The sequence below is a fragment of the Bos javanicus genome, chromosome 18, assembly GCF_032452875.1.
Source record: "Bos javanicus breed banteng chromosome 18, ARS-OSU_banteng_1.0, whole genome shotgun sequence".
In the NCBI taxonomy this organism is placed as follows: Eukaryota; Metazoa; Chordata; class Mammalia; order Artiodactyla; family Bovidae; genus Bos; species Bos javanicus.
This window is the reverse complement of record NC_083885.1, coordinates 24,924,809-24,952,697: the sequence shown is the minus strand read 5'-3', so window position 1 is coordinate 24,952,697 and position 27,889 is coordinate 24,924,809. Positions and strand designations below refer to the sequence as shown.

Genomic DNA, 27,889 nt, shown 5'->3' with positions numbered 1-27,889 from the left:
TTGGTCTCCAAAAGAACGTTTATTTCCAAATCGAGGCCACAGAAACAGAAACTCCCCCTCCCTGACCTCTGCCACTCCCATCGGATAATTCCTCAGCCTCCACAATAAGACGCCTCTTTGGTCCATAAACATTTCTAGAGAAACCCCCGGTTTACAGCTCAACATGTTTTGACCGTGGTGCCTTCTTTGTTGCCTCCTGGGACAGAAGCTCATTCCAGAAAGCCACTTTCTCACTTTTCAGCTTCTCGGCTGCCTGAGTGTTAACACCAATCTGAAGGTATCCTTCTTTCTGGTCATACGCTGGCCAGTGGGGAAGCCCCTTCCCATTGGGATTCCTAGAACAAAATCAAACAGAAATTCCCCAAAGCTGCTGTGTGGTCTTGGACCTCTGAGATTGTCAGGGACCCCCCTGGCTTCATTTCTGCCGAAGGCTCAAATGCCTCCAGAGATAGGAGGCTGACCATGTCCTGGGCAGCCAATCTATCACGGGGAGCTCTCATCTCAGAGGTCACAGGGCGGGGCGTTTGACCATCACACATTGGAAGCTCCCCCCACCCAACAGACACGCCCAACCCCACTCCATGTCTGCCAGCAGCTCACCCATTCCGAGCAAAGTTGGCCCAAAATTTCATCATCATCTTGCTGAGGTTGATCTCTTCTTCTGAGGCACCATCTGTGGGGAGGAGACAAAGCCAATGCTGCTCAAAGAGTGGTTCATGGGCAGTAGCAGCACTTGAGAAATTGTTAATAAATTCAGAAATGGGGGCCTTACTCCAGACCTACTGAGTCTGAGTCTGCATTTTAAGAAGATCTTGGGTAACACAAGTGGACTTTAAACTTGACAGTTACCAACTGAGGCTGGGCTCAGTGAAGGGCTGCAGTCGATCCATAAGCTGACTGCCTTGTCTTCTGTGCCCACGCGACTGCCCTTCTGCCTTTAGTGTTTCAGGGACACACCCCAGGGTTGCTGCTAGAGTAACCCCACTCCCAGGATGCTCTCCTTTGGGTCTTTTCTCAGTGTCTTTGATCCACACACATTTTCATAGAATCTGGAAAATAACTGAGCTCCAAGATCCCGCAAAAGTCACCCAACCAGGAAATGCCCAGAGGCATTGTGTGTAATGAACAGTTCTGTGATGTGTCACACACAATTTGTCTGTAACTACTAATGGTTAAGGCATTGAAGACATCTGTGAAAAGTTTTTATTTTTTTTAATATTACACACCTAGATATATTATGATATTAAAAGATATGAGTTTTAGACAGATAGATGATTGGATAGAGAGACACACATGTTAGTCCTGATTCAAGGTAAATAACAACTCTAATTTTACCCTCACGCACATTCTGATGTGTTCTTGTGAGGGCAGAGTGAGTGGTGGCCTTCTAGCCCTGAGCAGGGCCCTGCGGGTGACCCAGCTCCCGTCTTGCTAATGCCCGGTCTGGATTCTTACAGTGACCAGGGTGAGGGCACAAGGATTCACATTCTCCATCAGGTTCATTAGAGCAAAAGGATGGTTGGGACCTTTGTCCTTCCACCCTGTTATGGTGAATTCAGGAAACTAAGACCTGGAGAGAAGGAGGAACCTGCCCAAGGTCACCAAATAAACTTGAACCCAGATCTCCTAACTCCAAGTTCATAGTCACCAAAGGGCCATCACCTTGCAAAACTGGAATCCCGAAGACAGAGGAGTGTTCATCCCCATGGTCCCCTATCACTGTCTTGGATTTCAGCTCTGATGAGAATCTTGGGCGATACTGAAATTCGTACATGTAGGTTGGGACTCCAGCATCTGGAAAACATGGATTCATACGTGGTTCATTTCAGCAGACGCACACCTGATGGTATCAAGGTCTCCGGGGGTCTGTGAGCAATCAGGAAATTGGGGGCACGCCTAGTCCTGAGTGAATAACAACAGTATGAATAGCAGCTGCCCCCTGTGAGAACCAACCGTGTGCCAACCTTGTGTGTTCCTACAGGAAGCCCCTGGTTATGAGCACATGAAAAATTTTGGAAAAATTTCATCACTTGTTTAAGGCTGCGTAGTTGGTAGAGGTGGAAAAGGATTTGAGCTGGGTATTTATTGAATGAGTAAGTGAAGAGTGAATGAATGAATGTTGAAACCTTGAGTAGCTCCATTCTAAATAAATATAGGGGCACTGGGTCAGTTCACATAAGCCCCTTTTGATCATCCATGCACAAGGACATCCATACATGCACACTTTATTGTATTTCATTGCTGACAGGCTAGTCTTCATTTCCTTTGAGAATACCTGCAGCCTGACAGGTGTCTTCCATTATGTCCATTTTTGAACCTTTCCAGTGATTTTCACATGTATTCCAAGAGTGAAGTAAATTCAAGTTGTGAGCCTGAACGTGCGGATTTAAACACAAACCTATGCAGAAAGGGGAAAATTTGCTCCCCGTGTCTCAGGAAACCTCAATCCAGTATTTCCTTTTTGTCCGTCCTCTCACATGTCTTGATTCCTGCGTGGCTCAGGGAGTGTGCAGCACTGGCAGAAGGAAGAAGGGGCTGAGGAAGGGGACAATCCCTCTCTCCTGGCCTCTCTCCTCCCCTCTCCTCTCCCCTCTCCTCTCCCCTCTCTCCACCCCGTCTCGAAGCCCCAAGAAGAGTCAGTTTTCCTGCTGATGCTTTAGCAGAGATGCTCATCTTGTTCCTTCAGGGCTAACTCGTGGGCCCCCCACCTGGGGAGCTCTGTGCTTTGCACTGATCGTTATGCCACAGCCAGTGACTGTAATGGGGAAGGGTCGGGCCCCAAGGCAGACTGGTGGGCAGATATCACAACATCCCCTCCCCGCCTTGGGGATACTATCACATTTGGAAAATGCCAAAAAAAAAAAAAAAGAAAGGAAAATGAACAAAATGATCACTTATAATCGCACTGCTCAGAGTGCAGAGTGCTCTGTTAATATTTCAGAACTTATTCCACTTATGCATATAAAATTATGATACTATTGATAATTATGTTATTACATATGCCCATAATAATTGCTTCATGTCATTAAAATTTCCCAACAAAGTAGTTTAACAATATATGCCATCCCAACAGGAGCCTCCCTCATCTCCCACCTTTGCACTTTGGTTTAGCAAGAGGTGGTTTTTGGAAGAAGCAATCCTCTGTGGTCCCACAAGCCACTTATTAAACAGTTGCTTCAAGGCTGTGGGCTTCCCTGGTGGTTCAGATGATAAAGTATCTGTCTGCAATGCTGGAGACCCAGGTTCGATCCCTGGGTCGAGAAGATCCCCTGGAGAAGGAAATGGCAACCCACTCTCGCCTGGAAAATCTCATGGACAGAGGAGCCTGGTAGGCTACAGTCCATGGTGCTGCAAAGAGTTGGACACGACTAAGTGACTTTACTTTACTTCAATGTCAAGCAGAGAATGCCGTAAGGAGGGGCTTTAACCTTGGCTCTACCATTTTAAAGTTTTAGAAAGAACTCATGATCCAACCATAGGGGAAAGAACTTTCATGAATGAGAGAAATTATTTTTGGGAGCATATTGCCCAAAAGATATTTTTGTTCATTTTTTTCTTTCTAACATTTCTGGCTTAAACTTCTGAGATTTATTAAATTCCTACAACCACAACACAAGTCTTCGAAAGAATAAGTAGGGCACAGGTTTGAATAGTAACATTTAGGAACAATAAGAAAAGCAGAGGGAAGGAAATAGCTAGCAATAAAAAATACACAAATTTAAACAGTGTGATGTTCTTTTTTCTCTATTTGGTAAGGAGGGGCTTATGAAATTGGCAGCATTATTTTTATTTTTTAATCTGAGTATCTTAACAGAGAGAATTAAGAAATACTCATTCTTATATACTGGAAGCAATTTCACAATATGTATCAAGAACTTTAAAATGGTCCTACAAGCTAGCCTAGTAATTAAACCTTTAGTAACCAAATCTAAAAAAAAAATCATCAGAGATTTCGTTAAAGATATATGCACATCAGGCTGAGCATAATATTTTACAGCATCAAAGTATGGTCAGCCTGCCTCAATATCCAGTAGGACAGGAATACTAAAGTAAATTTTAATGTATTATTCCATGAGATAATGGATGCTTTTTATGAGTTTTCATTGACATTGAGGAAATGCTTACCATATAGGATTCCATGAAAAAAACACAATATAAAATTAATATTTAAATTATATGTAAGTCATGGGAAGATTAATGAAGAAAATATGTCAAAAATTTATAGTGGATATTTCTATGAATTTTGAAGGCTTCCAAGGTTAGAGCTAGCTTTGACTATAAATTTGACTAGAAACTAGAAATTTCTAGTTTCTTCTTTATGTGTTTCCATATTTTCAAAATGTTCTACAACTATAAGATGCTAATTTTTATATTCAGAATAAGTTCTCTTCTGTATAAAAAAAGACTTAAGACAAGTACAAAAAGTTAAAAAAAGGAAAGCATAATGTTAATGAAGTCTGGGAATTCCAAGCAAAAATGACTCTGATGGGGGTCCGACACATCCTGACTCACCCAAGATGACTGGGTCAACAGACAATGAAGCAGAGGAAACCACATGTATGGAGAGACAAGACCACTTTGTGAGAGAACAGCTCTGACCCCAGGCCGCCCCTGGCTGAAGAGCTTCATCAAGACCCTAGGGAGGAGGAAGGGTAACCAGAACCTATCCATGACTGTATTGAACTGGGGGGACCTGGCAGGTCAGCTGTAGCTACTTTTTATTATGCTTATAGAGTCCCAAATTCTAAAACCCTTCTAGCATGGTTAGAAAGAGTGATCTGGGTCAGAGAACCACGTCCTGCCTTGCAGACTAGGTGAGAGATAGCTCCTGGAAAGGGAGGGTCCTGTGAGGACCTCAGCAAGGCACTCCAAAAGGACACCTCCTGTCCAGGTGAGCTCCTCCATCCTTGGCCTCATGCCCCTAGGGCCCCCTCACACACAGTCTTGGGATATGCTAAAAGGTCCTGCGATAGACCCAGCACACACTGGCATGGAACAAGGCCAGCTGCAGACATCAACATTCTCCAGACCACTTGCCCCATACCTCCCTCTGCTCAGTCCTTTGGGTTTTCTTGGTCCCAGACAACATTCCTGATCCGACACTTGGCCTCATGCTATCTCAGCTCCACTGGTTAACAAACTAGTCTGAAGCTATCTCTGACCTTGGAAGGTTTCTAAGACAAAACCTCCAATATTTGCCCTGTGGCCCCACAGACTACTGTAATTCAGGTGAGGGACCCCGGGGCAGAGACTGTTGGTGTCTCCCCAAGTCCCCTGCTTCTGGGCACACTGGCCAGAGTCCCACCTCCTGCATCTGTAGCTCTTTGCCTGAGGTCTTCGGCAGCCAGAGACCATTCTGCCCACATGTGCAGCAGATTAAAGCACCAGGGAATTAACTGCCCTTGGGAACAGCCTTCAACTGATGACTCATCAAAGCTGGAGGATAAATACCCCAGCTCTCTTGCCACTGACTGGGGAAAACCCTGAGCCACGTCTTCTGCTGGTTTCCCAGTGATTCCCCAGCCCCAGGTGTCCGTGGTGGATACTCGCTTGACAGCACAGTGTAGACTGACTTCCTTGTCCATCCGTGTCACTTCTCCACTCCTCTACCAGTGTTATCTGGGATCACCCCAAATACACTGCCTGCATTTAGGTCCTTCCTCAGAGTCTGCTTCTGGTGGAAACCAAAATAGGACAGTGCCCCACCCCTGGCTATGTGGAATGCATCTTGAAGTTTTCTTATATCTTTCTGTGCTGAGGGTTAAGACAGAATACAGTGTGAAGCTGGTGGGGTCAGGGTCCCTCTCCTGTCCAATGTCGAAGACTCACCTCTGTGGTAGCGGGCCGTGTTCACAGACGGGACACCAAACAACCCATCTGCAATCAAGTCCAGGAGCAGGTCTTTCTTTTGGACGGGGTCATGTGTCCCTCCTAAATACTTGTCAGTGGCCACTGGAGCCAGTTCCTCAGGGATGTTCTGAAATAGATCAAAAGTTAAAGTGACCACCAAGCCCTAGTGAACAGCCCTGGCTTCCCCAGCCAGGGAGGAAGGCTTGCATTAATGGTGAACTTCTCAGGCCCCATGCCACCACTCCTGCCCACCCCTGGTGGTGAGGTGGAAAGGCAGAAAAATAGGAGCTGAACCCCCCTGACCCCTAGCCCCAGTCTTCATTTTGCCATCAGATGCTCTGAAATTGGAAACAAGCCCCTGCCCCTCTTTGGTGCTCAGCCAGTTTCTGTGATTTCTAGAGTCTTACAAGGATGGGGTAGGACTTCCACACGAATGACGTGGCCATCTCCTGGTCCATCTTGCCTGCAGTGAGTGGGAAGCCCATGAGCTGTTAAAACAAAGGTTAAGCAATTATGAAATCATCAGGAAATAGCAGGAAAAACCAAAGTGACCAACAGACCAAACTAAATGGAGGCTGAAGGTCACTTTGTCATGCGTTTTTGATGAGTTTTGGACTCAAATGGACTTTAATATCCAGAGACCAAGGAGTGTAAAGAGGATAATGTAATTGTTAAGGGAAGCTGTCCTAGTCCTTGTGTGTGTGTGTGTATATGTGTGTGTGTGTGTGTGTATGTGTGTGTGTAGACACACACAGACAAACAATTAGAGTCCCCAGAGTGGTCCAGACAGACAGGGAAGATTTCGGCCAGCCTAGGGTTGAAGTGAAGGGCTCTGGGGCAGATGACACGGACCCACAAATACCCTACCTGTGTCAGATAACTGGTAAAAAAAAGTGAAAGTATTAGTAGCTCAGTCATGTCTGACTCTTTGCAACCCCATTGACTGTAGCCCAACAGGCTCCTCTGTTTGTGGAATTCTCCAGACAAGAATACTGGAGTGGGTAGCCATTCCCTTCTCCAGGGGATCTTCCCGACCCAGGGGCTTTACAGGCAGATTTGATAGTCAGATAACTGAGAAAGCCCCAAATCCTGCCATTATGACTTTGGTCCTTTGGTATAACCTCTGAAATCATTCTGAAGAACCGCAGAACTACAACTCCATTAAAGCTCAGCCCTAAGAGACTAGACCAAACTCCAGGACAGCTAAAGAAGGCTTAAGGCCATGTCCCCAGGATGACCGCAGGCCCCCTTCAAGAGCTCTGGGCTGCCAGGAGATTTTACTGTTTGTTTCCGCCAAAGCCTGGTGATAGGCAGGTAGGTCCCTGAACTCCCTCTTAGAGCAGTTACTTTAGAACTCTTGTAATTATAAATCTTTTCTTTGTCCCTTTACATGTAAATCTACCACCCAAAGCTGTTTCCTCAAGGACCTGAGAGCCATCTCTATGAAAAACAAACATGCAGGGGATAATTCTTGCTCTGTCCTCCAGTCCCTGTGAAAAGATAAAGGCCTAAGTTCAGTGGGAACCTTGATTCTACACACTGCCTCCTGTCATAAGACAGAAGTTTGTTTCTTCTCCAGATAAATGCCAGCTAACAAATCCAGGTGGTCCAGTCACATGGACAATCCACCCCACCCCACCCCACTCCCACCCACTCCTTAAATAAGCTCCAGGCTTTCATTTCAGGGATTGGATTCAGTTCACGATGGATCTTTTCCCTAGAGCAGGGGTGTAACTGAATCAAATCTGTTACCACGTCACCTAGTGTCCGGCTTTGTTTATCTTTGGCAGAAGGGAAAGCCCTTCCTAACTTTTGAAGTCAATTTTAACCCAGGAGGAAGCAGGCTCCTCTGACTCTTTCTGTGAGATGAGTGAGAGCATGGGTGACCAGGGGTGATTTGTGGGGAAAGCATGAAAACAGCAAGCCCTAGGGGAGAGGCTGCAGGTCCCAGACCTCACTCTCCAGAACCCCCGAGCCCCTGGCCCCGTCCAGGCCTTGGGTTTCATCTGCCCAGTGACGATCTCCACCGGCCCTCCTGGAACCAGCATTTCAGGATCCATGGATGGGGGGACAATCACAGAGTGTGTGGGGACGTGGGTCCCCAGGGCTACATCTCCCAGATGACAGTGTGGACCATCAGAGATAGTTTTCATGGAAATGTCAACTTTTGTATGACGGGGACAGCTGGCCTGGTCCCAGAGAGAGGTCTGTGACCAGAGATGGGAGGGTGATGGGATGGGAGACAAGTCTATGAGGCCTGCGCTTTCTCACCAAAGGCAGAATCCAGCCAAACTCTTGCTTGTTGATTCCGACGATGTAGGGAACAGTGTTGAAGTTCTTTTCAGCCAGCATCTCTTCTGGCATCTTTGGCAGCAGCACTCCGTCAACCACGGTGGGCAGGAAAGGATAGGTCTGGGGAAGAGGGCAGAGTATTGTCTGTGCTTCCCCTTCCAGGTCACACCCGCATCCCCGTCTCCACCTGCCGGAGCTCACAACCAGTATCGCACACCTGAGTCCTAACAAAGGGGGATAACTCTGTGGACCCCAGAGGGTAGGACTCTGACCAGGGGACAGCAGTGGCCAGGTGATGGGGACAGATCTTCAGTCAATTTGGTATAAAAATATATAATATATAATGTGCATATATTTGAAGTATCTATCTATCTAACTATATGTCTCTTTCCAGTCTCATTCAGCTCTCTGTATTTGTGATACTTAAGCTCTAAAAACTTACTGTAACAGACTTCCCTGGTGGTCCCCCAGTTAAGAGACTGTCTGCCAATGCAGGGGACATGGGGTTTAATCCCTGGTCTGGGAAGATTCCGCAGGCCTCAGGGCAACTAAGCCAACAAGGGCTCAGCGGTTCCCTGGGTGATGGGACTGTAAATCCCTTGGCCATCAGCCTCAACAGTGCTGCCCACTGTGCTTTTTTTTTAAATCCGCCTTCATCTCATAAAATCACAAACATAGCTTGTTTTTCATGGCTTCGTCACACGCTATAGATGTTAATTTAGCATATTCCTAAGCAGCTCAACGAACTGATCGGCAAATAATCTTTTCCTTATTCTGGATGCTACGCATTGTTGATTCATTAACACTGAATTCTTGACCAGCAGCACTGTCATCCATGCCTGAAGGCAGTTTGTCTAATACTCGTATTTCTCACAAGTCAGACACATCGTAGGCTGCCTGCACTTAGGCACACTAGACAGCCCTTCTGTCTGTGGTCGGGATTATTTTAAACAGCAAAACTGACAGCACAAAACTCAAGAATGCAAAAGGTGGCACTAAATAGGACCATGAAAAGATATGTTAATGGTATTAGAGATGAAACAAAAAGACAAAAATGTAGCTCCTTGTTTGATCTCTGTGAAGAAAAGGGAACCCTCCTACACTGTTGGTGGGAATGTAAATTTGTGCAGCCACCTTGCAGAACGGTATGGAGGTTCCTTAAAAAGCTAAAAATATTATCATATGACCCTGCAATCCCACTCCGAGGCATATATCCACAGAAAACTCTAATTCAAAAAGACACATGCATCTCAATGTTCACAACAGCCCTATTTACAGTAGCCAAGACACGAAAGCAATCTAAATGTCCATCGACAGATAAATGGATAAAGAAGATATGGAACATATGATGGAATATTACTCAGCCATGAAAAAGGATGAAACAATGCCATTTGCAGTAACATGGGTGGCCGCAGGGATTATATACTAGGTGAAGTAAGTCAGAAAGAGAAGGACAAATGCCATATGATATCACTTATATGTGGAATCTAAAATATGATGCAAATGAACTTATTTACAAAACAAAACAGACTCACAGACAGAAAACAAACTATAGTTACCAAAGGGGAAAAGGGGTCGAGTGGGGATAAATTAGGAGTTTGGGATTAGCAGATACAAACTCCTATATATAAAACAGATAAGCAACAAGACCCTACAGAGGGAGCTATATTCAATATCCTGTAATAAACCATGGAGAAGGAAATGGCAACCCACTCCAGTGTTCTTGCCTGGAGAATCCCAGGGACAGGGGAGCCTGGTGGGCTGCCGTCTCTGGGGTCGCACAGAGTCAGACCCGACTGAAGTGACTTAGTAGTAGTAGTAATTAAACCATAATGGAAAATAATATTAAAAAGATTGTGTATATATATGTATAGTTGAATCATTTTGCTATATACCAGAAACCAGTCCAACACTGCAAATCTACTTAAAAAAAAAAAAAAAAAAAAAACTTTGTTGAATGACTAAGTCTCATTTGATCCTCTCTACACCTTTTAAGGTAAGACTCCCCAGGGAGTCTGCAGAGAGGCCAGGACTGAGATGCCACAGAAGTAATGCCATCAGAACCTGGTGAAGGGAAGCGTTGGAAGGTGAGAGGAGACGAAGGAGATGGGAGACTGCTGTTGGAGTTTCCCACGTGGCTGGGAGGAGAGTGGTGTCCTGAGGACTCAAGACTCATGGCTCCTTTCCCCACATCCCTGCAAACAGTGCGACTTGCACAGTCAGTCAACCTGAAACCCCCCAGGAGATGATCCGGGCTCCTCCTGGAGGCTTCTGAAGAGCCCCTTACCCAGTCATCTCCACTCCCCACAGTGGAGGTTTCTCGTTCACCTTCTCCCAACAGGGCGTTTTCAGGAATGTAAACAAGACCATGGGCTGGTTGGGGACAGGGACACAGAGTTGGTGATGGAGAGCACTGCCTGGGGGTCAGGGTACTGGGTTCTAGTCTGATGACTGGTCTCCTCCTGGGGCCACCCGGACATTACTCTATCTCTCTCTGGGCGTCAGCAGGGTAAACACAAGGAGCTACTATGGCTTCGCATGGGAGAATTCCTGTCATTCATATGTAACTGGAGCTTAAAGGTGTCAAGACTTAAAACCCATAATAAAGAAACCAAAGGTCCTTACCTTTGTTGGGTCTCCCAAGAAATTAAGAGTGAAAAAGTTCTGTGAAGACAAAGACAGAGGTTGTGGTGAGGAGGCTTCCTGGGAAGAAAGCTGACCTCTGTGAGCTGTCCCAAAGGTACCAAGTGCTCCTTCCTGGTGCCACCCTGGCTGGGCTGAAAGGAAGCGGGCACGACACCCTCCCCTGGGCACCAGCACAGGGAGCAGGTGTGGGATGGGGGAGGGGAGCTCTGCAGAGGACTGTTGGTTGCCTGCCTTGCCCTCCACCCATTTCCCCTTCTTCTTCCTCCAGGCAACAACACCCTGATTTTCCTTTGGGGGGCCCCCTCTCCCCAACTCTCACTCCATGATTACAGGCATCTGTATGTGACCTCAGGTGCACCAAATCCCTGAATACAGGGACTACTTCAGCGGTGGACATGTGCCCATGTCAGTTCAATAGAGTTTACCCAAAACTTTTGCTGGAGTTATTGGGAAAGAGGGTTTCTAAGCAGATAGGATGTAAGACTAGAGTATTGTTGTTTAACTTCCCTAGGGGCCAGATCTGCCTAAGAGTGAAGCCAACACAGAAAGGTAAAAGCTGAGGGATAGAGACTGATTCTTAATAGCATCATATGTGCATCCAGATCCAGCCACGCCAGAAGCTGTCAACTCCTGGACTTGTCCGTGAGTTACCAGAAGATTCTGTCACAATATATTCCTCTCTCTTCTCAAAGCACTTTGAGATGAGTTTTCTCATCTTGCATTAGAAAATCCTGACTCCTACAAACTCACTGAAAATTCTCTTTGTTGTAAGTTTACCACGATTGTACTGACATTATTGTTATACTGTAGCTAACAGGCCTGACCAGTACATATGAGGTCACCAAAAACGGTCTCTCCATTATGTGTTGTAGCCCTGCAATCCAGGTGCATGTGTCCATGTGTGTGTGTCTATGTGTGTGTACTAGGGTGAGAAGGTAATCATGGAAACACTTCCACATGATCTCAGAACACTCAGGAGGATTATAGAGGCTCTGGGTTTTACCAAAGTTACCAATTCTCCCTTTATAAACTGGACCTCATGTACCACATTGAGAGGTGCTGAAATAAATTCACAACCTTTCAGGCATTAGAAGGCAGTTGTGTTTTCATTCTTTGAACATATTGGTCACATCATGTGAGCCTGAGAAGCCAGGATCTAAGTCCCAAGGCCACACTGGAAAGGGCTCAGAGTCCAGTGTTAGAGACTTGTTTCTGGGGGTCCAGGAATACCCTCCGAGTCCAGACAGAGAGCCCAGGTGCTTAGGTTACTCTGGGCTTTCTTTCAAACCCTCCCCGACAGAGAGGATAGTTTCTATTGGCCTGGGTGCTATATTTCTGGGCGTCCATCCTGCTGTGGCTTCTCTGTGATGACGCACTGCCACAGACATCCATCAAGCCTCACAGGTCACCTTCTCTGTGAAGTATCCTTGCTTAGTACAACAAATACTTCCCCTCTCTGTATGCCTACCACACAGAGCCCACAAAGTATGTGGGTGTGTTTCTCCCTGGAAAGTTCCTTGTGAGCAGGGACTATATAGCTGATTCACGTTCACATCACCCTCCCTGCTACCACCCCTCCCCGCCGCACACACATTTAACCTAGATACATGGATGGATGAAGTGGTCAGTAGGTGGAGTACTGGTGAGTCAGATGGACAAGTGGATACATGGAGATGGGTGATGGATGGATCACTGATTGGAGGGACGGATGATGGAGTGACAATACTGGTATCTGGATGGTGCATGGATAATTAATAATAGATGAATGAAAAGTTTTGAATGGATTTGTGGGCTGGATAGAGGAATGATAAGATAGATGAATAAATGAATGGATGGTTGGATAGATTAATGGGTTGATGTACAGTTTTCCTAGAATAACAACTGAGGCAGAGTCTTAAAAAAATCTAGAAAAGTGGCCCACCATTAGCTTAAAAATGAAAAGGTTTCTAAGTTAACTAAGATAAATTGTGATAATCTTTCCAAAAATATTTGTTTTTTATATTTCTGTCCCTAAAGTTCAGGATGGTAGTTACCTCTGAAATATACAATGTTTAATTTTTTAAAATATATCTAAAAATGAGAATAGAAAAAATGTTTTGATAGATCTAGAGGATTATTAATTGTTCATTATGTTCTTTTTTTGACTTTGCTAAAGTTTGAGATATTCATAATAATAAATAAAAACAGTTCCCCATTCAGATCCAGAGGCTGACACTGCTCCTGGGAGGCGAGAAACTGTCCCAGGTAATTTTTCTAGGGCAAGAGGACTGAAGCTGAAATGGTGAAGCCTGGAGCCATGTTTCCAGGGTTGGCGGCTTGTTTTTCCAAGAGAACTGATGCACTTACCATCTTTTGTGTTATCTCCAAGAGCTCGTCCTCCGTCTTCTGGCGCAGGCAGTGAACAAGGACAGCCGAGGTGATGGTTTTGCACCCAGCAAAGGCAGCAATTCGCTACAGAGATCACAGGTGACAGCAGAATTCAAGAGTCACTTCTCTTCCCTCCATCAATACTGAGGTGTTCTGTCCCAACCTCAATTTCTCAAGGCAGCCAGAGGTAGCAGAAAACACCCGAGACCAGGACTTCCCTGGTGGTCCAGTGGTTAAGAATCCGCCTGCCAGTGCAGGGGATCCGGGTTCATCCCTGGTCTGGGAGGATTCCATCTGCTGCAGGGCAACTAAAGCCACGCACCACAACTGCTGAAGCCCCTGCACCCCAGACCCCATGCTCTGTAACAAGAGAACCCACCACAGTGAGAAGCCTGTGCGCCACAACTAGAGAAAGCCTGCACACAGCAATAAACACTCAGCACAGTCAAAAATAAATACATGATTAAAAAATAATAATAATAAAATTAAAGTTTAAAACACTAAAAGAAGAAGAAGAAGAAAGAAAAAGAAAATGCTCCAGACCAGTTTGCGTGGGTCCTGGGTCCCAGTCATGCCGATTATACAGCCTCTGCTCTGTTACTTTATGTCTGTTAAAATGGGCACAATATCCTTGAAACTGAAGAGAGGTATCATGGAATGGAGCTTTAAAATGTGGAATCCACAATCCCACTATCTAATTTCAAATCTTGTCTCATCCAATTAACAGCCATGTGGCCTCAGGCCAGTCACTGGCAAAGTGAAGCCAGAGGGGAAGATGCAGCGGAGAAGTCAGGCGCCAGGATGGTGGGGCACTGGAGAGTGTGCACACTGGAGACGGGTCCAGTGTCTGACATGCAATCAGTGCTCAGCCATAAGAAGTGGACAGAGTAGGGGGAGAGAGAGAGGGAGGTAGGGCAAGAATAAGAATCTTAGATTCCTTCATTATCTTAGATTCCTCCCTTTAAGTGAGGCTGCTGGCCCTACCCCTCCACCAACCAGCCCGACCAAAATGCTCCACATCACTGACTCTAAGGCACACTCCTCAGCAGGGCCTTTGTGTTGCTCACCCTTCCCTGTCTTCCTAACATTCTCCAAATAAAGGCAAAGTCCCCACTAGGTCCTATGTAGCATGGCCCTGCCAATGGCCGCATCCTCAGCTCTCTCCAGGTGCTGTCTGCACTTTCTGCCCTGGCCATATCAGCCTTCCTCACCCTCTCACTTGAGATACCTGCTCCTGCCACAGGACACTTGCTCAGGATGTTCCCTCTTCCTGGATATTCTTTTCTTACCAAGTAATTTACTGCTCACCCTTCTCATCTCAACTCGTTGATCATTATTTTTTCCAGGAGCCTTTCCTGATAACTTCTCCCTACACACTGGACTAAGTGCTCCTTTTGGATTCTTTTGACATCAGGTACCTCTTCTCTCGGAGAAGGCAATGGCACCCCACTCCAGTACTCTTGCCTGGAAAATCCCATGGATGGAGGAGCCTGGTAGGCTGCAGTCCATGGGGTCGCTAACAGTCGGACACAACTGAGCGACTTCACTTTCACTTTTCACTTTCATGCATTGGAGAAGGAAATGGCAACCCACTCCAGTGTTCTTGCCTGGAGAATCCCAGGGACGGGGGAGCCTGGTGGGCTACCGTCTCTGGGGTCGCACAGAGTCGGACACGACTGAAGCGACTTAGCAGCAGTAGCAGTAGCTCTTCTCTATTGCTCTAGTCACAGTTGACATTTTACAAGTTGTGCAATTGTATAATTATTACTCTATCTCCTAAATTATAATAGAAGCTTCATGAGGTTGCCAGATGTCAGATTATATCAAAACTACTTGTTGAGTGAATGAATGATTGAATGAATGCTCCAGGAACCTACCCCAGTCACAAGCCCCCAGGGAAAATCCACTCCAGGCTCACATGAGGCCAATGAGTTCAGCAGACTCAGACACTGAGGGAGGCAACACAGATGCCACTGCCCACTGTGCAGCCCCTCACCCCACCTGGCACACTTTGGGACGCATGTTCAGTGCAAAGTGCGCCGGGGCTGGCAGTCCAGAGTCACGAGCCCGAGTCCAGCTCTGCCCTCATCACTGGCTGACCTTGACAAGTTCTTCTGCTCTCTGCCCCAGTTTGCTTAGCAGGAGAACTGGGAGGTGGGGTGGAGTGTGTCCTCGCCCTTCCTGGTCAGCCACCCTCACTGCTATGATTCTCTGAGGATGTCAGCCAGACCCTGTGATAAGAAAGGGCCCTGACAACTTCAGCAGAGCAGAGCATGGTGTAGGGACAGTCCAGTGTGAGACCTACCTTAGCTTCAGCCTTAGAGTCCTTCTTGACCAGGCCAGGAATAAGGGCAACGCCACTCTCTGAGATGGCCCGGTGGAAGAGATTCTTGGCCAGAGGAGATAAAACCTGGGAGGAGAGTGGCAAGAAAGGGAGTTTATGCTCACAGGGAGTGGGGTCTTCAAGAGCTAGACCCATCCATAGCCCCATCCTGGACTGTTCCTATGGAGACCATGGGGCTCAGTGGACATGACAGGTCCTTGCTTGAACTGACTGACCTTGTTCCCTAGACTGACCGGAGGGTCCAGCTTCTCCAAGAAAACCTCCTCTAGAGGGAACCAGGTGTACAGAGTGAGGCATAACAGTCAAAGTATCTGAAAGGCAGCTGGAAATTTCTAGCATCGATTTAAACACACAGTTCTAATTTTCCAATTCCATTACTCAGGATTTAAGGGAAATGATTTGGAGGCAAACAAAAATCTCCAAGATGTTCATGTTATTCATAACAGTAAAAAGTGGAAATAACACAAGGTGTTATATGACATTGGGTAAATAAGGTATTTTTCATTCTTCATTCAAAGACTAGAAATACTAATGACTATACACACAAAACATAAATAATAATTAATGGTTAGGGAAACATATATGCTATAATGTAAAGGAAGCTTTTTTGTTTAAAAATTCATACATACAGATAGATGATAGATAGGGTGATTCATGGGAAAAGGGCTATTCTGGTGGCTCAAATGGTAAAGAATCTGCCTGCAATGCAGGAGACCTGGGTTCAATCCCCGGGTTGGGAAGATACCCTGGAGGAGGTCATGGCAACCCACTCCAGTATTCTTGCCTGGAGAATCCCCAAGGACAGAGGAGCCTGGTGGGCTACAGTCCACAGGGTTGCAAAGAGTTAGACACGACTGAGCGACTAAGCACAGAACAGCACAACAGCATGGAAAAAAGACCAGAAAAATGAAACTGTCCATGGTGAGAATCACTGGCTAATGGGATTGTGGATGAATTTTTATTTGAGGGGGTTATCTATGATTTTCCTTTTTCTCCATTTTATAAAATATAAAAAAGTTTTCCCTGAATATTCAACTATGATTCCACATGTTTTAAAAATATAGTAATAGTGCTCAATAGTGAGGTAGTTGGAGTGTTTCCCACAGCTCCCAGCACCTTCTAATCTGGCTTTCCAGCTTTGCTTCCCTTGGTGTCTCCCTCATTCCCATTCCCCACACCACACTCCCAGGTCCTATCTGTGTCCCTTGTCGCCTGTCCCATCCCCCATCCCTCCTCTTCTTCTCCTTCTCCCCAGCCCAGCTCCATCCCTCAGCCCCAGAGACTGCTGCCCTCCCTCCTGGGCATGGACAAGCCCCCAGAGCCCTCAGAGGGGACCCCCAACCTGTTCCTAGTGCTCGTGTCTCCCTGAACTGTAGGCCTGGCTTCAAGTCAGACAAGGACACCCAGACCAACCTCATGGTCAGCTCCTCTGATTAATCATTTACACCCACCCCTAATCTCAAAAGAAGTGAGGCGAGTCCTAACGTTAAAATGATTAAGAAGGAGAGGATGAGCTCAACCGACACAGGACAGAAAGGACACAGGACAGAAAGAGAGTGTCTGTCGCAGCTGTGGCTGCAGCTACGGCCCTGGAGGCTGAGCTGAGTCCTGAGCTTCCTGGGGGCCAAGGGGAGTCTGGCCATTAACTCTCCACCATCTGATGCTGCACAGAGGTGGGTCAGCCTTGAATCCAGATCTTGAAAGTAAAGGTCCCAGGACTAGATGGGCTGGTCTGCAAGGGGTCCCATCAGCAGCCACATCAGGGCCAGGAAGACTTACAAGAACGGAGACACTTTCCGCTCCTGCTGACCCTCCAAAGATGGTCACAGAGCCTGGATCCCCTCCGAAGTTGGCAATGTTCTCCTGGACCCAGTGCAGCGCAGCTACCTGGTCCAAGTGGCCCCAGTTTCCCCGGCTGTGCTCGTCCCCTGTGCTATGAGTAAGAGAACAGGGTGGGGATGGGGGCAGAGATGTCCCGGCAGGGCCCTGAGGACCAGAGATGGGGCTGGGGGTCCAGGGGAGCCTTCTGGAAAGGACTGGGCTTCCACAGCCCTGACACAGGGTCTTCATCTTCTTCTATCCTATTCTGCTGTAGGGCTCTACATATCCATCCTTTATCTATTGACTGAGCATTTCCTATGAGTACATGGACTTCACAAATATCCAAAGAAGGGCGTTCCCGGTGGAAGAAACAGCAAGTGCAAAGGCCCTGGGGTCCAGTGAACAAAAGTGTGAGTCTAGGACATGCAGCTACAGAGGGTCCTGAGGCTCTGGGTGAGGACATCCATGTCGCTGTAAGTAAGAAGGGAAGCCATTGCAGAGATAACAAGATTCCATTTATGTCTTAAATGATCACTCTGGTTACTGTGGAACCAAGAGGATTTGGTGGTGACTGAATGTGGGGAGTGAAAAAAAGAGAAGAATTCATGCAACCATAAGGTTTTTATCCAGAGTAACTGGAAGGGTGTATTTGCCAATAGCTGAGCATGAGGCCCTGTTGAGGGGACCATGGGAGCCAAGGGTTATGTCTGTTAGTGGAGGAGTGAGGTGCCCTCAGATGCCCCATAGAGAAGGTAGGAGGCACTTAATGGTGTACTTGTGGGCTTCAGTGGAGAAAAGGGACTAAAAATAGGAAGCTTGGAAGTGCTCCCTGAGGTCACTCAAGGAATCAGTGGGACAAAGAAGGAGATGCACAGAGGCTGAGACAGGAGGAGGAGGGCCAGGGAGGAGCTGAGAAGGAGGACCCATGAGGGAGGAGATGGCCAGGAGCCAAGAGAGGTCAGCTTTTCAAGAAGAACTGAGGGATCACGTGTGGATCTGCCAAGGTTGGCTGAGAGATGCTGGGGCATGGTGACCTGGACCAGAGTAGTCTGGTGTCTGGTTGGGGTGAAACCTTGGTTCATGTGGTAGAAGAGAGACTGGGGGAGAGGAAGTGGGGCGAGTATGTGCAGTTACACTGTCCCTGGGAGCAGACACGGGTCGTGGGGGGAAGAGCTGAAGGGTCTCCGTGAAGGGGACACATCCTGAGACACGACTCCCCTGGGACAACCCTCCCCCAGCCCACAGGTCTTTCCAGGGAGGTGAACACCTCTCACCCAGGCCACCCCCCAGCATCTCAGAGTAAGAGGTCCTGGCGCCAGTACATTTGGGAAAAGCTCAGTAACTGCCTGCTGGAAACCTGGTTCCTGTCCCCAGAGAATCCACACAGGAGACTCAAGCCTTCACTCATGCATGTGCCAAGTTCCAGAAGGAAATGGGGTGAGTGGCCCAATGCTCCTCCCAGTAGATGTACCCCTGGAGTCAGATGCTCCTTACGACCTCCCAGTTCCAGGCACCCGTTCCTTCACCTAAAAGACTTCACGGAGCTCCCACATGAGTCTACCCCTTCCTTTTTTTAAAAAAATTAATTTATTTTTTAAATTGGAGGCTAATTACTTTACAATATTGTGGTGGGTTCTGCCATACACTGACATGAATCAGCCACGGGTGTACATGTGTCCCCCAGGTCCTGAACCCTCCTCCCACCTCCCTCCCCATCCCTTCCCTTTGGGTTGTCCCAGTGCACCGGCTTTGAGTGCCCTGCTTCATGCATTGAACTTGGACTGGTCATCTATTTCACATATGGTAATATACATTTGCTTCCCCAGGAGATAAGATGTGTGAGCCTCTAAGTGCTGTGCTGCATGATAACTGTCATCTTAAAGATACTGCAACATGCCAGGCAGCAAAGTGAAAACGAGATAAGTAGTTCAGATGAGATAACATCTGGGTTGGGCTTGGTAGGAATAATAGGAGTGTGTCAGGGAGATTAGGTGTTTTATGTGTAAGAGCTCAGAAGTAAGTGCACCAGGGTGGCTGGGGAATGAGAAGGTAGGTGGAGCCCAATTAGGAGGGGACTCAGATGTCTTAGTAGGGAGCCTAGCAAGGAGCCCCTTGAGGGCTTGCATGACCAGAGTAGGGTCCTAGCACCCCCACACTGGGGGCAATGTGCCATCAGGAGAGTCCAGAGTCTTACCTGAAGAATCCCCAGATGCCCAGGCGGTACTGAATGGTCACCACCACCACATTTTCATGGGCAGAGAGGACCAGCCCATCACAGTTTGATGCTCCACCCATCAGCAGAGCTCCTCCATGGATCCACACCATCACCTGGATTGGGCGGGGTGGGGGGGAGACCCAACCACACAGGTTACAGGAAGCAGAGCTGGGGAAGACCTCAGAGGCAGGTTTGGTCACCTACCCGTTCTCCAGCAGTGGCCCAGGCCGCCACCCCACTCAGGGCACCCCGGCTGCCCCTGCCTGTCTCCCCTACCCCAGTGCCACCTGCACTCAGCGCTCTTCATGCTGAGAACATCATCATGGGAACAGCCAAGGCTCGAGCATCATCTTCTTTCCAACACTCCCACCACCCTCACTCCTGGGCCCCTCACCCAGCTCAGCACACTCAGCATGCAGAAGCCCTTCGTTAGAAGCTTGTTTCAGCTTCATCTTAGTTACCTTTTGTGTGGCGAATTCAACTTCTCATGTGAATCAATGATCGTGTCAAGAAGCCTATGCCCTGGGTGGTACCTCATCTTAATATGACTTCCTGCTGCCTCCTTCTGCTCCCCAAATCTCACCCATCCTCCAAAGACCGGCCTAAAAACCACCTCCTCCAAGAAGTCTTCAACCATTTGATGAATATGATCTGAAAACCTACTAGGTGCCAAGGACTGTGGTAAGAATTGAGGCCATTCATAATGCATGTCCCCAAATTTAAGGAGTTCACATAGCAAGAAAGTGAGAATAGCTAAAGTTTTTGTTAACACCATCATCATGGGAACAGCCAAGGCTCGAGCATCATCTCCTCCCCAGCACTCCCACTCCTGGACCCCTCACTCCTGGACCCAACACCAGCCTTGACCAGTGGTTCCCACCGCTTACCGGCAGCCTGCTTCTCTTCATCAAGTCAGCAGGGGTGTAAATATTTAGGTAAAGACAGTCTTCAGAAAATTTAGTCTTAACAGTCTCCATTCCGTTGCTAATGAGGTCTGAGGTCATTTCCACCAACACTGCGTTTTGGGAGCACCTGGGAGGGGCAAGGAAAGAGAAGAACTCCTGATGTTCAATCAGAGCTGACCAAGGAGATGTCTCCTGTAGTGAGGCCAGGTCTTGGACTGGGAGAAGTAAGCCTGTAAACAGAGCTGTCTTACCAGATTCCAGACACTGGAATGGGTAGGAGACTACCTGGGGGGTCAGGATAGGGGGCTCTAGGGCTCACCAAGGTCTCTGGGGAGAGTGACTAATGAGAAGACCTGGCACCTCCCCCTTTCAGGAGCTTCGAAATGCATTGTGTCAAGAAGATGCTGCTTATGAGCCTGGAAGTGGATCATTTCCTGCATTCCCTGGTTGCAGCTGGCTCTCTGCTGCATAGCAAGTGCAGGGTGCTTACGCTCCTCTACAGGTCAACTAGGAGTTCCAGTTCATGGGAGACTTCCAAAAACGGTGAGAAGCCACTCTGTTGGCAGTCATTTAAGGCATGCCACAGGTCAAGGGCAAAATATTTGTGGTGAACATTAGGAGAGCTTGGTTCTAGTTCTGCCTCTGCACTTACGTGCCGGGTGACCTTGGGCAAGTTCCTTCTCTGTTCTGGGTCTCAGTCTGCCACGTCTGAGTGCAGGGAATGATTTCTATACGGGTCTTGCAGCACTGACATGCTAAGATTTTGTCAGCTCATCTCGTCAAGTGTTATGCATTGCCCAAATAATGGATCTGAAAGGTCTAACAGCGGTAACAGGCAATACTTAATATTTAAAAGACACTTGCTCCTTGTAAGGAAAGCTATGACCAACCTAGACTGCATATTAAAAGGCAGCGACATCACTTTGCCGACAAAGGTCCGTACAGTCAAAGCTATGGCTTTTCCCATAGTCATGTATAGATGTGAGAATTGGTCCATAAAGAAGGCTGAAGGCTAAGGAATTGATGCTTTTGAATTGTGGTGCTGGAGAAGACTAGAAAGTTCCTTGGACTGCAAGGAGATCCAACCGGTCAATCCTAAAGGAAATCAACCGTGAATATTCATTGGAATGACTGTTGCTGATGCTGACACTCCAATACTTTGGCCACGTGATACTAAGAGTCAACTTGTTGGAAAAGACCTTGATGCTGGGAAAGATTGAAGGCAAAAGGAAAAGAGGGTGGCAGAGGATGAGATGGTTAGATAGCATCACCGACTCAAGGGAGATGAATTTGAGTCCAGGAGATAGTGAAGGACAGAGGAGCCAGATGGGCTACAGTCCATGGGGTTGCAAAGATTCGGATATAACTTATGGACTGAACAACCACAAAATCTTCAGATCAGGGGCTTCCCTGGTGGCTCAGTGGTAAAGAATCTGCCTGCCAGTGCAGGAGACACAGGTTCAATCCCTGATTTGGGAAGATCCCACATGCCACGGGGCAACTAAGCCTGTGAGCCACAACTACTAAGTCTGTGCTCTAGAGCCTGGGAGCCTCAACTACTGATGCCTGCGCGCTAGATAAAGACTGCACAGCATCAAAGACCCAGCACAGCCAAAAATAAGTAATAAGATAAATAAAATTATTTTAAAAAATCTTCAGATCAGACCCATGATATGGGTTCTATTATTATCCCCATTTTACAGTTGAGAAAACTGAGGCACAGAGAGGTTATAGAACCTGCCCAAGGTCACATAGCCATGAAGAGTCAGACTATGCACTGCTTATGTTTCCGAGGACATTATAAGCCACATTTCCAGATTTTCAGAAAGCAGGCATGGTGGCCCCCAGTACTGAGGTGCTTGGATGACATAGCTGTCAAATGACTGTCAGAGCCCCAAAGAGACCCTCTTGATTTCCATCCTGGAGGAGCTGTCCCCAGATCACCAAGGCAAGTGGATATAGTATTCATAAAAGGATACAATGAAAAATTAATGGGAAAGAGAGTTCAACATCACTAGTATTGAGATAAATGCAGAATAAACTCTAAAATTATATAAATAATTATGATGCTAATAATTATTATTATTTTGCCTACTCAATAGCCAAAATATTTTTAAATAATCTCAAGCATTGGCTAGGGTCTGGTGAACGAAAGTTTTCATATATTAACGAAAAGAGTGTAGCTGGGACATTTTCGGAAGGAGATTTAACAAAAGGTGATACTGTTTTACTCAGAAATGTCATTTCTTGGAACTCAGCCTCAATTACTGTGAATGTGCATAAAGGTTTGGCTATAGGATGTTCATCACAGTGCTAATTATATTATCAAAAATATCCAGAACTTAATGGTCCCAAATAAGAGACTGGGTAAATAAACTATAACTCAATACCCAATGTAATGTAATGTCAGGCTGTGATATGTAATGACATATAACCATGTTTATGATACAAATGAGCAAAGCAGACATCCAAAGTATCTGTATCGGGCTTCCCTGGTGGTCCAATGGTTAAGAGTCTGCTTTGCAATGCAGGGACATCGGTTTGATCCCTGATCTGGGAAGCTCTCACATGCTGTGGGACAGTGAAGCCCGTGAGCCACAACGACTGAGTCCGAGCCCTACAGCCCATGCTTCACAACAAGAGAAGCCACGGCAGAGAGAAGCCCACGATCTCAACTAGAGAGTAGCCCCTGTTCCTTGCAACTAGGGGAAGCCCACGTGCAGCAACAAAGACCTGGTGCGGCCAATAAAACTTAATAATCAAAATTTTTAAAATTGTTAAAAAAAATAAAGAATCTGTATTGTGTGATATGATACTGTGATATAATAAGAAATGTGTCTTTGGTCTTCCCATTTCCTGCAAGGAGTTCCTAAAGCCCTAGGAATTTCCTAAGTGAAGAGAGTGACAAACGCATCATATGTTGTGTTAATGAGGTGGTTCTGGACCCCACCTTAGGGCGGAAAGTAGCGGCAAGAGGCAGATCCTGGAAATCCCCAGAGATCCACGCATGTAGATGTCCTAGGTGTTCTGGGGGATGACTTTGACTTCTTTGCCCAACGTGGACACAGTGACTAGGACACACCGACCATTGCTCTCCTCCTTACTAGGCAGCAGTCACACCTGGGAGTTAGGAACTGGCGATACCCCAAAGACTCCCCACCCACACACTTCCTGGCCCACCTCACTCCCCAGCTGCATCGAAGATCAAGACAGAAGAATAAACAGAATCATTACTTCTGACCACTGCTCAACTCCTTGTTTTATTCCAAAGCACTTAGCCTATTCTTACATATTATTACTCTGCTACCTTGCATGTTGCTCAGGATCTGTCTTTCCCTGCTACAAAGGCAAGCTGCATGAGGGTGGGATCTTTCTTTGGGTCACTGATGCATCCCAGGACACTAGAACACGCCTGACACATAGGAGGTGCTCCAGAAATATTGGTTGAATAAAAGGCTCTACAGTGCTGTGAGAATTCTGGAATGCTGGTAAGGATCTACAATATCTTGAGGATTTCAGAATAAAGCATAAGCCACTCAGAGGATTGCCTTGGCTCCTTCCTGCATCCCTTTGAGACTAACATCCCCACTGAACGATGCCAAAAGCCACACCCCCGGCTTACATGGGAGAGTAAGAGGTGGTATTCTTCACGAAGGTCCATGGTTCTGCAGGCTGCGGCGGAGCAAACCTCAAAGATCCAAGAGGAGGCTTGGCAAAAGGAATTCCCAGGAAAACGCCCACAGGCTGTGCAAATCCTTTTAAGCTGACATATTTTCCCAGGACTCTGCCCTGAGCGGTGTCCACAATAGGCGGTGAGGGTGGCAGCCCTGGTGGACATTGGGAGGAAATGAGGACACGTCAGTGGTGAAGGTTTGAACCGGATTCTGGGTGGACTTTGTTACCTTTGCCATGTGATCTTGAATGTCCTCTCAACTCTCTAAGCCTCAGCTTCTTATGTGAGAGAGAGTGAAGCTGACTGTCCTTCCTAACTCACAGGGTCATCAGAGAGAGCGAGACTGGGGGTCACACTCTGTCTGTCCCATTCCCATGGAGCAGACAGTTCCTTCTCACTGAGCTCAAATGCATCTCCTGCAGTTGCCATGTCAGGCCTGGTCCTCCCTGCTTGGGGACATCCTGTACCTTCACAAGGCAGGTGGCCTTCGTGTTGACCCCTGTTCATGCTCATCTCTCAAGTCCTCTCTTGTCCATCCTCAACAGCTGCAGTTTGTTTAAGCATCCTAACAGAAAATGATTTCCAGCCTCTCACCCTCCCAATTGTTCCCCTTTAGATACAGATAAAACGACAACCTCTCCCTCAAAGCGTGTGGCCAGAACAGAGAAGAATAACCCAGATCTGGTCTTATAAACACATCTGATGATAACCTTCAAGAGACATGAAGTGGACAGATGGCCAATTGGCAAAGGTGAAAAAGTGGGTGGTGCTGTGAGGCACAGGCAGCAATGGTGACGGCGGCGGTTACCACCTGAGGTGCATGTAATGATGTGTATTGGGTACTTTCTCTGTGCCATGTGGACATTCCAATGACAAAAGCCTCGCTAGGGAAACATTAATATGCCCATTTTACAAAAGAGGTAACTGAAGAAATGGAGGAAGCCAGTATGGATCTTTAAAAGATGGAAATAGACTGACTCTACCCAGATAAACCAGCAGAAAGGGGATAATCAGCTTCTAATGTGCTTCTTACTCTGCTCTTCCCCTCAGTTCCAGGCCTCTCACAGTGTCACAGCACCAGGAAGAGGATTAAACCCAGTGTAGACTGGACTGTCAGAGCACTTGCTCTGGACTCAGGAGACAGGGATAGAATTCAGAGCATGATTTTCCAGCTGACCTTGGATACATACCTTTCCCCTCTCTGAGCCTCGGTTTTTCCATCTATAAAATGGTACAGATACATTCTGAGGGCTCTTGATGCACCCTTGTATTAACCATGTCTTCTATGCTGTGTATTCTGATGCTTTGACACTGGGAGCCTTGCTGATTCTGGGGGGACTGCCCCTCCCAGAGTTAGCCAATCCCTGGAGACAGGAATGAACTTTCTCTTCCAGCATGCCAGAGGCTGAACCCCAACCACCTTCTTTATCAGGCCCTCCACAATGGCCACTATCATCCTGCCCTAATCACTCCAAGGCAAAGTACCTAACAGTTGTGGGCACTCCCTAAGCCCTAGAGCGTGGCGGGGATTGGCTAGTTCCCTCACCCTATCCAGCCCACCCCACTAACCAAGATAAAGTTCTTGCCCTGATTCCTCCCTTCTTCCTCTGCCCCTGACACACCTGGTGCTTCACCTTCTAGCCCACCAGGTGGTGTCACACCCCCACCTCTGGGAAACTGGGAAAAACAAACTATCTCTTAAATGGCAATTGGCTCCTGATCTATGGGCTTTACCACACCTCAGGGTGTCTATTAATACACTATAAATTATAACAACTCTTTTACTTATGAATCACTGCTTTTTCACTTTTTCCAATTCCAGACACTCTTTAGAAACAACCCATTTCACACTTAGAACAGCCCAATGATGTAGATACAGTTCTCACCTTCATTTCAGACGTGCAAAACTTAGACACAGAAAAGAAACATCCCTTGTCTAAGAATACATAGCTACTGAGTGCTGCCTTGGATGGGAACCCTTGTACACTGACTCCAGAGTGGACATTAATACTCCATTAACCCACTTTTGGAGAAGGCAGTGGCACCCCACTCCAGTACTCTTGCCTGGCAAATCCCATGGATGGAGGAGCCTGGTAGGCTGCAGTCCATGGGGTCCCTAGGAGTCGGACACGACTGAGTGACTTCACTTTCACTTTCATGCATTGGAGAAGGAAATGGCAACCCACTCCAGTGTTCTTGCCTGGAGAATCCCAGGGACCGGGGAGCCTGGTGAGCTGCCGTCTCTGGGGTCGCACAGAGACGGACAGGACTGAAGTGACTTAGCAGCAGCAGCAGCAACCCACTTTTAGCCATATCTGGACTAATGATCAAGGGGGAAACAGACGGAGCTCGCCAAAGTCCTCAGCTGCTCAGCGATAGGTGAGCTGGTTGCCCTCCTGCACGTGGCACGGCCGGTGGGCTCCCAGTGGGTACCCTCCCCTTTGTCTCCTGTCGCCGCCGGGAGTTGGCAGAGCCTCAGAGTTCTGACAGCTCGCGCTGCTGTGGGACCTGGCAGCTTGTCACTGCTTTGCACTGTACGCTTCTCCTCCACCTGGTCCCCTACAAGGATTCCCAAAGACCGCCTGCTATTTGCATTTCAGGACGACTCACCCCAAGCCGTGGAAATGGCGAGGGAGGTCAGGACGAGAGCGACGAGCCCCATCGTGGCAGGACAGCAAGCTCTTCGTCCTCAGGTCTCTGTGCCTACCGAGGGCCTTATGAGTCAGCCCGGTTCCCGCCCCCTCCAGCTTCTCCCCTAGCCCCGCCCCCGCCGCCCAAGAGCCTGAGGAGACAACAGAAAAGCTCTCCCCGCTACCAAAGATGAGAGGGCTGACGTTTCCGCGGCCAAGCCCGTCCAGGCCCCGCCCTCCAAGACTTTGACTTTTATCAAAAGAGCTTGCATTAAACTTTCTGATTACAGATAACCACTGACTTGTTCAACCACAGGTTTCACAAGTGTTTCTCCCTTCCTGGATTCTAACCTTAGTGCACTGTGAGCTACCCAAAGCACGCATAAGCAAACAGAGGTCTTTAGACAAGGGCACACTTTGGTGGAACAAAAGACTGGATACAAATGGGAAAAGGAGTACCTCAAGCCTGTATATTGTCACCCTGCTTATTTAACTTACATGCAGAGTACATCATGCGGAATGCCAGGCTGGATGAAGCACAAGCTGGAATCAAGATTTCTGGGAGAAACACCAATAACCTCAGATATGCAGATGACACCACCCTTATGGCAGAAAGTGAAGAAGAACTAAAGATCCTCTTGATGAAAGTGAAAGAGGAGAGTGAAAAAAATGGCTTAAAACTCAATATACAGAAAACTAAGATCATGGCATCAGGTCCTATCATTTCATGGCAAATAGATGGGGGAAACAATGGAAACAGTGAGAGACTTTATTTTCATGGTCTCCAAAATCACTGCAGCCATTAAATTAGAAGATGCTTGCTCCTTGGAAGAAAAGCTATGACCATCCTAGACAGCATATTAAAAAGCAGATGCATTACTTTGCCAACAAAGGTCCGTCTAGTCAAAGCTATGGTTTTTCCAGTGGTCATGTATAGATGTGAGAGTTGGACTGTGAAGAAAGCTGAGCGCCGAAGAATTGATGCTTTTGAACTGTGGTGTTGGAGAAGAATCTTGAGAGTCCCTTGGACTGCAAGGAGATCCAACCAGTCCATCCTGAAGGAGATCAGTCCTGAATATTCATTGGAAGGACTGATGCTGAAGCTGAAACTCCAATACTTTGGCCACTTCATGCAAAGAACTGACT

The 27,889-nt window shown here is 47.3% G+C and overlaps 1 protein-coding gene across 1 annotated transcript; it reads right to left on the bottom strand.

Annotated features, from left to right (window-relative positions):
- On the bottom strand, positions 1-26,832 carry LOC133230205 (liver carboxylesterase-like). The gene is made up of 14 exons (XM_061387267.1): positions 26,724-26,832; positions 24,063-24,267; positions 20,423-20,567; positions 19,515-19,648; positions 17,279-17,432; positions 15,461-15,565; positions 13,135-13,239; positions 10,768-10,806; positions 8,122-8,262; positions 6,258-6,338; positions 5,830-5,977; positions 1,663-1,794; positions 601-673; positions 1-335 (listed from the first exon to the last, which is right to left on the bottom strand). Exons 1-14 carry the CDS (start codon positions 26,773-26,775, stop codon positions 152-154), a joined length of 1,698 nt encoding a protein of 565 aa, XP_061243251.1. The 5' UTR covers positions 26,776-26,832; the 3' UTR covers positions 1-151.
- Between the last annotated feature and the right edge of the window lie 1,057 nt (positions 26,833-27,889).